This window comes from Schistocerca nitens, chromosome 9 (genome assembly GCF_023898315.1).
Source record: "Schistocerca nitens isolate TAMUIC-IGC-003100 chromosome 9, iqSchNite1.1, whole genome shotgun sequence".
In the NCBI taxonomy this organism is placed as follows: domain Eukaryota; kingdom Metazoa; phylum Arthropoda; class Insecta; order Orthoptera; family Acrididae; genus Schistocerca; species Schistocerca nitens.
The window spans coordinates 396689341-396702570 of record NC_064622.1 but is presented as its reverse complement, the minus strand read 5'-3'; the positions used below and the strand labels follow the sequence as shown (position 1 = coordinate 396702570).

The 13230-nt window shown below is 44.5% G+C and overlaps 1 protein-coding gene across 1 annotated transcript in view; it reads right to left on the bottom strand.

Annotated features, from left to right (window-relative positions):
* Window positions 1-11765, bottom strand: part of LOC126203000 (mucin-5AC-like) — a 437052-nt gene extending 425287 nt beyond the window's left edge. The window contains exon 1 of the mRNA XM_049937198.1: window positions 11481-11765. Coding sequence (XP_049793155.1) covers window positions 11481-11619 — 139 coding nt within the window. The 5' untranslated portion in view covers window positions 11620-11765. The remainder of the gene's footprint in view (window positions 1-11480) is intronic.
* Window positions 11766-13230: the final 1465 nt, after the last annotated feature.

Sequence of the window (13230 nt, the reverse complement as noted above, 5' to 3'; positions counted from 1 at the left end):
CATATTAAAATTATTATTTCTTACGTAACTAAGATGTACTACGATGCAGAAAAGCCGCAGATTTCAGCTCACCCTGTCCGTTTATACTGTTTGGTTTGTGGGGTGCTCAACTGCGCTGTCACCTTCGCCCGTACAAATTCCCAATCTGTAGACAGTCCAACCTAGCCAATTCCACGAATGACGATGGAATGTTGAGGACAAGACAAACACCCAGTCCCCGGGCAGAGAAAATCCCCAGGGTGGCCAGGAATCGAACCCGGGACCCCGTCATCCAGTAGTAGCAACGCTAGACGGTCACCCCTATCGTCAGATAATTTGTGTACACAGAGAATAAGAGGGGTTCTATCACACTCAATGATTTCAGAAATTTATTTTACTTTAACTTTCGGGTCGGATACCTTCGTAGGCTCACTGTCTTTAGTTAACCTGCGGGAGTGAAGTCTTGTGCGCTATATATCTGCGCTTCGTGAACGAAACGTAGTCATGGACATCGACAAATATTAAGCCATACGGTGTGGTCCTGTATGTGAGAGTTGCGTTTGCGTGTGTGTGTGTGTGTGTGTGTGTGTGTGTGTGTGTGTGTGTGAGTGTGTGTGTGTGTGTGTGTGTGGTGCCGGCCGCGGTGGTCTAGCGGTTCTAGGCGCTCAGTCCGGAACCGCGCGACTGCTACGGTCACAGGTTCGAATCCTGCCTCGGGCATGGATGTGTGTGATGTCCTTAGGTTAGTTAGGTTTAAGTAGTTCTAAGTTCTAGGGGACTGATGGCCACAGATGTTAAGTCCCATAGTCCTCAGAGCCATTTGTGTGTGGTTCTGATGAAAGCCTGTTTGGCCAAAAGCTTCGTTTGACTGTCTTTTTGTTGTGCCTACCTGCGACTCGACGTCTCCGCTATATGGTGAGTAAAAACTACCCTTTTCGTAATATTGTCATTAGCCCACTAACAAAACTGATATCGTGCGTTAATCCGTTTTCTGCACAAGACAACGCTTATAAGAGGGTTATTCGGAAAGTAAGGAACATCGGTCGCGAAATGGAAAGTACAGTAAAAATCTGATCAAGCTTTGTACAGACGCATTGGCCATTGTGACTAGTACACTCGTCGGTCGCACCATATCGCTCTTTTCAGTTCTGAGCTCACAGTGAGAATGTAAAGATGGCTAAAAATTAGCGTCTCCCGCCAAGTATGAGGTTCTGGCGAAAGATTTCGCCTGAAGCTATGCAATCCACATAACACAACTGTCATGCGGTACGTTCTACATGACAATTCTCGGCCGCACTCTCCAGGGGCAATGAAGATCCTCCTGCAGCGTTTTCGATTGGAAGTGTTTGATCACCCACAATAGAGCGCATAATTGGCTACTCCTGAGGTTCATCTCCGCTCAAATGAACTGCTGGCTATGAAAACAATATTTTGACACAGACAACTAGCTGCAGCCCAGAGTAGAAAATTGTCGAAAAGCAGTGGCGGCTGTCTTCTATAACGAGGGAACTGAGAAGTTGATACAACGCTACGACAAATGTCAAAGTCTGAGTGGCGACTGTGTAGAGAAACAGCTGGAAGGTGTAGCTAACTGTTGCAAATAAAACAGTTTTGATTTTCAATTCGCTTTCCATTATGCGACCTATCGTTCCTTACTTTCCGAATAGCCGTCATACAATCCATGCTACTATGTGACACTGTGGGTAGGTGGCGCATACGTTTGCATTGTGGTCAAACAAGTCTGAATGAAATAGCAGGTAATGGCACAGCATCTCTCTGTGGAGAACTGGGAATCTCAAGAGATGCCGAGGCCATGACGTGTCACCATCGAGGAGATAAATGGAAAAAGTGAAAACGTTATGGGTAAGTACTCAACATCTTGCATGTTTCGAACATGGTACATGTCGCCATCCGTTAGGTTCCGTGATTGGCCACACCCGCTCATAAAGTCCGCCAAACCGAGGCTGCAGAGGAAATGTAGCAGCTGCATCATGCCAGTCCAGACGCATTGTTTAGCTACCTAATCGCCCCGGATGAGAGCTGAGTGTATTATTATGATCCAGGGACAAAGGAGGAAAGCGAGCAGTGAGCGTATGTGGATTTACAGCCACCGAAAAAGGCTAAGATCCAATCATCGGAAATTGATGCTGAGTGTTTTTTCGATTGCCTTGGCGTTTTAGTAACAGATTATGTTCGTAAGGGGGAAAGGCCACATGAGTGCACAGCTGAAGTCTCCTGATAAGATTACGGGGCTGTCACGACGAACCGTCAGGATGCCGCCCAGTGAGGTGTTTCTGCTCTACGACAACGTCCTACATTATTCTGTACAAGACACTATCGAATAGGCTGCTTCTTTGGCGTATAAAATTTTGCCTAGTCCACGTATTTTCCTGATAAGGAACCCAGTGACTTCTTCCTCTAATCTATCATTAAGAAACCACTGCAGGCATTTGCAGAATGTTCACGAGGTGATTTTGCAGGTCTAACGTTTCCTGAATAACCAAAATGCAGATTTCTAACTTCATGGTCTCTACCAACACTTCCATCGTTGGGAACACGTGCCACAAAAGGACGGATGTGTGGAGAAGATCTAACACTCATCAAGTTGAGTGATTGCAACTTGAGCCGGCCGCTGTGGCTTCAGACCGGAACCGCTCTCCTGATACGGTCGCAGGTTCGAACTCTGCCTAGGGCATGGATGTGTGTGATGTCCTTAGATTAGTTAGGTTTAAGGGGGACTGATGACCTCAGATGTTAAGTCCCATAGTGCTTAGAGCCATTTGAACCATTTTTTTTGGTTACAACTTGAGATTTTCGAGGTGGTGATTACTTTATGATAACTACTTGTAAACTGTTGTTTGTGTGTTGTATTTACAACTGTCCGTGTATCTAATTTCCTGACGCGGGGATTTGGGCCGCAGCCTGACATTTCTCTGAACGAGCGTGGCAAAATGCCTAAAAACCACAGTCAGCAAGGCTGGTGCATCAGACCAAAAGTCGTTAATCCGCCGCGCAAGTTCGATCCAGGTCTGGCTAATCTCTGTGTCTCGGAAGACATATACCATCTTATAAGGACAAGTCACGAAAATAACCACAATCAAAAGTGTGTTTCTTATATAATTAGCTACAATCTCTGTGCTAATAAGGATAAAACAGTGAGTCCTCGGAACTCCAGACCGGTTTCCATACCGCCGTCTGTTTCAAGATCCTAGAGCCTTGAGAATATGCTAAGCTACAGCTTCATGAATCAAGTAAGAACTTTTGCTTTTCTTGATATATTAGGCCCACATGTTTCTTGTAACTTACTTTCAAACACACCAAGATACATTGTAGTCCATGGGGAATACGAGAAAGTGGTCAACATGCGAGTAACTCAGTGTGCAAAATATATTTTATTTTATGTACCATCTCAAATATTAGAGTTCTAAATATATCTGATACTCTTTCACGATTTCCAGATAATGACAACTCCAGACACACGCCCGTTACGTGCACTATACAAACGCACTTCGGACACAAATCTATTACACTGCGTAGAAATGGGTCATCTGGGCGGAGGGTGAAGGACCTTTCCGACTAGGCACTTGAACAATCACTCGGGCTTTTCCAGGTAACAACCAGTAACCGCCCCACGCCCTGTTCTTCAAACAATCGAGCTCCCGAGACATAAAACGTTTCACATTCTGGACAACACTGCTTTTCAAAAGTATTCCGCACATACTAGTGGACATTAAAATGGGGTGTTTCCACGCTTTGCTTTTATAAAGGCTTGAACTCTGCTGGAAAAACTTCCAACGGAGTGTTTAAATGTCTGTGGAGTAATGGCAGGCCACTCTTCCTCAAGGGTCGAAACCACAGATGATATGTTGGAAGCTGGAGTCTGGGCCGAAGTAGACGTTATGACTCATCCCAAAGATGTTCCATTGTGTTCAGGTCGTGACTATGCGAGGTCAGTCCATTTCAGAATCCTTAATGTCACAGACCCTTCGCCCCAGAAATGCTGCTTTATGAGAAGGTCTATTGTCATGTTAATACAATCATTGTCTTCGAACTGTTGTTCTGCTGTGCGTATTACACAATGCTGAAAAATGTGTACATCTCCTTCCTCATTTGGTGTTTCCCTACCCGCAATAAGTCCGCCCCGATAGCTGAGTAGGTCAGCGTGACGGATTGCCGTCCAACAGGCCCGGGTGTTTTCTGCGCGCAGGGACTGGGTGTTGTGTTGTCTTCATCATCATTTCATCCCCAACAGGCGCGCAGGTCGCCCAGTGTGGCGTCGAATGTAATAAGACCTGCACCAAGGCGGCCGGACCTGCCCCGTCAGGGACCTCCCGGCTAATGACGCCAAACGCTCATTTCCATTACCCGCAATAATGGGACCACACCGTAATCACCATACACTGTAACATCATCTCTTCTTCACTGTTGTCACTACACATGATGGCCGCTGGCGTTCTTCAGGCACACCTGTCCATCGGCTTGTCATAGGATATAGCGTGATCCCACTCCAAAACACTCTTTCCAATATTGTACTATCCAGTGGCTTCGCTCTTTACACCAGTTCAAAGCATTCATTAACGTTACAGAAATGCGTGGCTTATGAGGACCTGCTCGACCACTGTACGTCATCTGAATTACCTATGCACAGTCATTGTGCTAACTGGACTGCTGGTAGTACTGTTGATTCGCACTGCATCTACTAGCTGTTACTCAAAAATTCTACTTTCGTGCAGCAACAGAGTCCGTAAAGCCTTCTGGGATAGTTTTCCCAATTGGTCGGTCGTTTATCCAGGATTTGACCCTGTTCACAGACCAAGGCGATGTGATTGAGCGACGTCTGTTTACTAGCTAAAGAACGACAGATATCGTTAGTGATTTTGAAAGCAGAACGAACTAATAAAACTATGACAGATGTGAATAACGCATACATCACAGCAGATTGTGCACACAAACGATTAAGTAAAGGAACTGCCCGCAGGCAAGGAGACTTCCCTATAGATCATTTGACAGGGGTGACGTCAGAGGTTTGTACTGCACTGTGTTTGAGAGAAAGGAGGCTCCAGTCCCACGCAGGTATTGTCTTAGTCTTTCTTTCGCTAGCTGCCACCTTGGATGTGGAAGGTCTAACACTCATATGCAAAGACTGCTTTGTTTATCGGGCGCTGAAAAGCTGTGTTGCACTGAGTGGCAAAATGTTCACATTCTCTTCGCTAGAATACGGTGACGTGTGCAGTTCACGAAACTATGTGCAAGCTTGCAGTCTTATAGGCTCTAAGTTGGCATGCTTTACTGTTACAGTGAGATACAAACAAAATTAGGAACGGGTACGTCTCGGGACTCAGCTAGCCTATGAAGTTCCTGTCCACTCAGTGGTGTCTACGCTAGGCCTAATAGTAAGAAAAGCACCGCCTGTTAATACGTACGCCTCATTTCTTATTTGTCATCGCCCTGCCCGCTCATGTTGGCTCAACGTTCTTTTTGTTCCCCAACAAAGTGCCATAAGCCCTTTGCTATTTTTAATTTATATAAACTGTTTGGGAACCAAACTGCGCAGCTCTCTTGATCGTTTACAGCCTAATAAATTCCTTAATAGATCAAAACGAATTGCAAAATTTTAATAAAATTATCAGCCTTGATCGCTAAATATTTTATTCGTGGCGACCCGTTTCAATTTTTGAAAATCATCTTCAGATTATTAAGAGTCTCCTTTGGAGATCTGAGCAGACGCCGAGCGGAACCTAAATTCGTGGACTGTCTTTCGGCATATGTTCGGCTCCTGTCGCCGTTTCTACAGATCGCCACAGAAAACAATTATCTCAAGATGATCTTGACTGAAACCCGTTACCACGAACAATATATTTTTCGATCAAGAGTGATTACTTAATAAAAGTGAATTTAGATTGCTGACTTCCAATAATATCGTCAAAAACCATGAATTGCAAAAATATTTAGAAAGATGACTACTAGTGCGAAAGTGCATGAAATGAAATGATCGTACGGCATTGTTGGCCGGGAGACCCCCTGCGGGGTGTTCGGCCGCCGAAATTGCATTTCCTTAAAAGCTGACGCCACTTCGACGACTTGCGAGTCAATGATGATGAAAGACACACAACACCCAGTCATCACGAGGCAAAGAAAATCCCTGACCCGCCGGGAATCGAACCCGGGACCCCGTGCGCGGGACGCGAGAACGCTTCCGCAAGACCACGAGCTGCGGACTGCGAAAGTGCAATTGACCCTAAACAATAAAAAGTTTAAGGTCCCGCACATGTGTACTAAAAAATTTCCGGTTGCACGATAAATCACACAAAGATTATCGAGTCAGTTAAATATCTAGGGATTAAATCTATGAACAACTTGAATTGAAACAGTCACATAGAAAATATTGTTAGGATGGTTAACTGAAAAGTGCCTCTTATTCCGCAACTATTAGCAGATTTAACAAATCTACTAAAGAGACTGCGTACACTTCGTCCGTCCTCTTTTGGATCACTGCTGCGCAATAAAGGATCCTTACCAGATCCGAGTGGCGAAAGATATCGAAAAAGTTCAATGAACAACAGCTCGTTTGCCTTATTGCAAAATAGGTGAAAGAATGTGTCATACTGATAAGCTTGTTGAGATGGCAATCATTAAAAAACATTGTTTTCGTTGCGCCGATATCTTTTTACCTAATTTCAATCATTTATCCTCCTCCTCCGAATGCCAAAATATTTTGTGGACTCCCACTTACATAGGGAGAAACGGTAATTGTAATAAAATAAGAGAAATCAGAACTCATACGGAAAGATTTAATTATTCATTTTTCCCACGTGCTATTCGAGAGCGGAAGTCGTAAGCTGAAATCTTAAGCTGGTTCGATGAATCTACTGCCACGCTCTTAAGTTTGTATTGCAGAGTAACCATGAAGATAGAATTAAAGTCCAGGCAGTAACAATAAAAGTTAATAATTAGCTACGGCGAGGAAAACAGGACAAAGTATTGGAGAATCATTTTGACGGTATGAGGAATGTATCATCACACACGGATAAATGTCACGTAAAACATCGCCCCGAAAACTCTTCATCTTTTAGTTTCTAATTAGTGAATATTTTATGTGACGTTAGTGATGAACTTCAGTCTATAGATGAACACTTGTAGACCTACACTACATTCCCAAACCAAAGTTTATCGATGACTGGGCTGGAGTACGTCGCTGTCACACTATTCGGTATGCACGGGCGACGCCTCTCAAGACATGACCAATAGTTGACGAGAACCTGTTCCATACCTTGTTTGCTCGCCGTACCGCAGGCACATGAGCTTTTTATGTTTGTAGAAACATAAAATAATTACTGATGCAACGGACCATTCGTATTCAGAGGCGCTTTATCAACGTATAACGAAAGTGGGCGTTAGTTTCTTCATTTTTAAAAGCAAGAGAACAAATTGAACATTTTTCGTGAACAGTGAAGAATTCCTGTGAGCAGACAATTACCAATAAGGTTTGTGCCACTGCTCAATGTTTTTCTTTCCGCCTCCTATTTCGCAAAGCAATCATGATTATGCAATTACTGCGCCTACCGAGGAATGTAAACAGTGAATTTTTCCTTGATTTATGTATGAATGAAATAGAACAGAAACCCGCAACTTAGGTACGAGTTACTTCGACGTTCACGCCCGAGCGAGTTACGAATACGAAGCAGTTCTTGGTACAAGTTTACGTGACATGTTTGCTGGCAGTGGTGTGAGGGACACGCCCAAAAGATTAGCCAAATACCTTTCGGGTTCTCTGAGTGTAGCTGTGAATACACTGTGCGCAAAGGTCGTGGGAAGGCTGTCGGCTGCCGTAGCCCATGCATTCATTACTATCTGGCTAGAAATGGGTTCCTGCACGCAGCCCTTTATTCAACTCTGTGTCGATCAGACCCTCAATAGAACGTCTATCGTCGTACACAGCTCTGATGAGGGTAGTAAAACACTTTCGGTCCCCTTGAGCTACGATTTAAGCGCGTGGAAACATTGTTTCTGCCATACTGAAGCTCTGCCTCAGTCACTGTTGACATCGAAAATCCGAATTACTGTGTAATCTATGTTACGACTTGGGCCCGGATTCTTGGGGTTTTATGAAATGGAATTAGCCCTTTATGTTCTTAGAATAGACCCCTTTTTATGTTTCAACAGTTTCAGCATTTTTTGGGTATTTTTTATGAAAAATACAACGAACACTGATATTATCATGGATAATTTTATGATATAGGAGGCGATAAAAAAGTTTCCGTCAGAAGATCACACTAACCCCTTTCCTACATGTCGGTGTTCGTATACCCGCATCAGAGCCGCGCTGTGTTGCATATACGCTGCAGCAACGCTCTGAAAGGGAAAATTTTTGATCGCCACTTATAATGTTGACACGCTTATTCTAGGTCTTTGGGGGGAATGAACAACTAATCCTTGTATCGGCACTCGAAAAAATGAATGAACAATTAAGTTATTGTATCTGTTCTAGAAATATTTTTTTCTGTTTACAGTACCATGTACGTTAACAAGGAGTCTTATGAAAAATTCTTATCACATTTCACTCTCATAAAAACACACTCCTGAGATGTGTACCTATGTGTGACCCACAATCCATGGCCTAACGCTACAGCTAACAAGAAGTTTTATACTAGATTTTGGTCTTGTGGTACACAATTAACCGCATTTCTAAGTTTCGTAAAGTGAATTGTCTCTCGGTACATTTTTTGTAGGCCGACAAAAATCTCTCCACAGCTCAAGAGACCAGTGGTGCATATTTCATCGATGCTCGTGGCCCACAGGACAAACCCGCTCCGAACTTCTCGCCCTGAATAATGGCGGACGTTATCTCCACATCCAGTATTTCTTAATTTAGTTTGGCGTCATTGGCCGGGAGGCCCCTTACGAGGCAGGTCCGGCCGCCGTGGTGCAGGTCTTATTACATTCGACGCCACACTGGGCGACCTGCGCGCCGGATGGGGATGAAATGATGATGAAGATAACACAACACCCAGTCCCTGAGCGGAGAAAAATCCCGACGCCGCCGGGAATCGATCCCGGGCCCGTAGGACGGCAATCCGTCACGCTGATCACTCAGCTATCGCGGCGGACCCATTCTTTAGTGGGGCATGTTTTACACACTAAACCAGGTATTTCCTCCAGATATATCTGCACTGTGAACACGTCTACACCATCTTTCAGTGCCAGAGGTCAGGCTTATAATTTCGTCAGGTAGAAGATGGGAACATGTTGGAAATGAGCTCTTAAAAATGCCAAGTATGCAACATTCTTGTTATTCTTAAGTCCCGTCTTGGCGTTTTCGTTAAAAAGTAATTCACTAGTGTCGAATGTCTCTAGTGCCTCTTTGTCTTTTTAAATGCGTTCGGCATGACATAAAAATGTCAAAAGCCAGGTGCACCAAAGAGTAAGAATAAAAGTATGCGTTCTAGTGGGAGAGGAATGGTTGGTGCCATTTCCTCAAGGAACGAACGCGAGTGGGAGCTTAGAGAAATACTTTCTTAACAAAGGAAATGACACTGTTAAACTCAGGAAAACTGTTTCGTACTTTCTCTTCTGAACGGTGTAAGCCGTAGGCAAGGCAGGTGCAATGAAACGTACAGGGCACAATTCTTTTAGTGTCGCTCCCACTTTTAACAAACAGACAGCACATTCTGTCGCTAACAGCAAAAGGTTCTCATCCCTACGTTCTCTTGTCCGTAGGGTGCGCGCTACAGTACTTTGATTTGCCTTCTCCAGTTCGTTACCCATGAGTAGGGAATAAATTGTCCCACAACGATATTAGCAATAAATCTGCCACAACTGCTATTGTTATTGTGCACCGAAAGCCAAGTATAGTGGTCACCAATGTACGTTTCTGTATTGGCAATAGCCTTTTCGCGCACCTGTGTACAAGAATTTATGCGCAATGTCGGCTCGTCTGGTATACTGCGGCCGCAGATACTCTCCAGGGAGGTTTTTAGCACGGTACATAGCACATTAGCCGACACAAAGCCTCGAGCAAGTCTAGATTAAAAGTCCACTGCACTGTTTGTCACAGAGGAAATTAAGGACTGAATCTGTTGCTTATTCTTCTTAGTGATGCTCCTAATTTGACATGTGGTATCTGTGCGTCGAAAGTCCGCCTCCTTAGCTGAGTCGCCAGCTCGTCTGACTGCCATGCTGCGGGTCTGGCTTCGATTCCCGACCGGATCGGAGATTTTCTCTGCTGGGGGACTGGGTATTGTCCTCATTATCATTTCCTCATCATCGTCACGCAAGTCGCCCAATGTTGCTCTGAAATGACTTGCAACTCAGCGTCCGAACTTCCCCACGTGGGGACTCCCGACCGTCACAGCCATTCAATCATTTCATTTCATTTTTGTGTTGAACAGCATGTGAATTTTTTTCATGGCTTATCCAAAATTAAACCAAAGAACAATTCGAAGATGGCAGTAACTAAAAAATAATAACGTGATCATGAAAAATGTCGGTTTCAATTGAATCGTATATGCATGTCAGTAAGATAATCTTAAATTTCGATTTGAAAAACAGAGGGAAGAAGGCTAATTTTTTTTATAGCAAGAAGACTGGTAGATAAAATTGAGAGATAAAAATGACCAGTGTTTACTTGCTTGTTTTTGAAAAGCCTGACAACAAAAGAACCTGTTTGTCAGTTGTGAAAATTTTAGTCTTCCCCAATCCACTATCTAAAACATCCCAGTTTTTGACTTCTTCTGTTTAAGCATGACAAAATCATACTTACACTGTACTGCTCAGTGCGAATCAACACACCACGCAATTACTTCGTAACAACAAAAATAAATGGACTGAACTGTCACCGATTTGTTCCATTGTCGGACGGCATTTAAGTAAAGGCTGGCTGGGTTTGTCCCAACGTAGCGGCGTGTGGGCATAGTCTCAAAGCGACAATGAGGCGACAATGCGTCATATACAATCTCCAGGGTGGGCTACATTTCTTACAGCTTTCAAACTACGTACGTTGTCATAACGACAAACGACATTGTACCACACACGTTCTTGATTTCAGTGCAGTAGATAAATTTATTTGCTACGTACTTTCTTAAAATATAGAAAATCGTACTGGTGATTTTCCTTACTGATAATTCGGAAAATGTTTTTAAAAGCCGTGTTTTTCTGCATAAGTCCTCATTAGCCCCTACTTTTTCTGCGCACGTTCAAAGTTGGTTAACTCGCGACGTTCTGCAATGTTCAATACAGACACGTCAGTAACAGACTGCTCAGATGCCCGTTCTATATTCGCACGTACATTGCACCATTCGGGCGTCATACACAGCTCATCTTAAAATAGGACACATCTCCGTGACATCTGATCACTCAGTTCGAAACGCATGTTTCTTCAGTTCTGAGGCAATGCGCTGTCTCTTGCACGACAGAAGGAAATATATGTTAGATGGTCAGGGTACGAAGTCAACTAATATTGAGGAGCTGTTGGCACTATTATATGACGATGTTTTGCAGCTTACCGTGTTGGAAGACATCGGACGAATCCCGGTGCAGTTGCAGAGGAACGACGCCTCGGTAGCGCCTGCCGTCATCGCTGAGGACTCCGCCGGCAATCACGAGGAGCACCAGTTGGAACAGCACCATCACTCGCACCAGCATGGTGTAGCTGCTAGTTCGGGAACTACGGACGCTTCTCGACACTGCACTACCGCGACCGCCATAAGGCACCTGTCATCAGTGACCACATGCCACCACAAGCACTAGGTCCGTGAGTTGCCGCACTCCAGCACACGGCCCTCCGCGCGGCTGCTGAACCGCGACGCGTTGAAGTCTCCGCCCGCACCACGCCCACCTCACGACCGCGACGTCTCACCCGCGCACGCCATCGGTCGCGTGCAGATTGAGGTACCGGGAGGAGGCGCGCTCTCGCCGCGCCGCTCGCCGTGACGTAGGCGGCGACCGCAGCGCGACGCGGTCGCTGCCAGTACTACTCGTGGCTCTCCGGCAGGACGCGTCAGATCGGAGTTCATGGAGACGTAGAGCAGTATCTACTCCAGCTTGCCTGTACACATTTAACTCTATTGTTATTGTGGTCTTAAATCCGAAGAGTAGTTTTATGTATCTCTCTACGTGAAGTCTAACCGCTGCTGACTTTAGTCAAGCCTTGGTTACAATTTTCACCACGCCCACTCTGTCCTCGGTATGTTGTTGTTGTTGTGGTCTTCAGTCCTGAGACTGGTTTGATGCAGCTCTCCATGCTACCCTATCCTCTGCAAGCTTCTTCATCTCCCAGTACCTACTGCAACCTACATCCTTATGAATCTGCTTACTGTATTCATCTCTTGGTCTCCCCCTACGATTTTTACCCTCCACGATGCCCTCCAATACTAAATTGGTGATCCCTTGATGCCTCAGAACATGTCCTATCAACCGATCCCTTCTTCTGGTCAAGTTGTGCCACGAACTTCTCTTCTCCCCAATCCTATTCAATACTTCCTCATTAGTTATGTGATCTACCCATCTAATCTTCAGCATTCTTCTGTAGCACCACATTTCGAAAGCTTCTATTCTCTTCTTGTCTAAACTATTTACCGTCCATGTTTCACTTCCATACATGGCTACACTCCATACAAATACTTTCAGAAATGACTTCTTGACACTTAAATCTATACCCGATGTTAACAAATATCTCTTCTTCAGAAACGCTTTCCTTGCCATTGCCAGTCTACATTTTATATCCTCTCTACTTCGACCATCATCAGTTATTTTGCTCCCCAAGTAGCAAAACTCCTTTACTACTTTAAGTGTCTCATTTCCTAATCTAATACCCTCAACATCACCCGACTTAATTCGACTACATTCAATTATCCTCGTTTTGTTTTTGTTGATGTTCATCTTATATCCTCCCTTCAAGACACCATCCATTCCGTTCAACTGCTCTTCCAAGTCCTTTGCTGTCTCTGACAGAATTACAATGTCATCGGCGAACCTCAATGTTTTTATTTCTTCTCCATGGATCTTAATACCTACTCCGAATTTTTCTTTTGTTTCCTTTACTGCTTGCTCAATATACAGATTGAATAACATCGGGGAGAGGCTACAACCCTGTCTCACTCCCTTCCCAACCACTGCTTCCCTTTCATGTCCCTCGACTCTTATAACTGCCATCTGGTTTCTGTACAAATTGTAAATAGCCTTTCGCTCCCTGTATTTTACCCCAGCCACCTTTAGAATTTGAAAGAGAGTATTCCAGTCGACATTGTCAAAAGC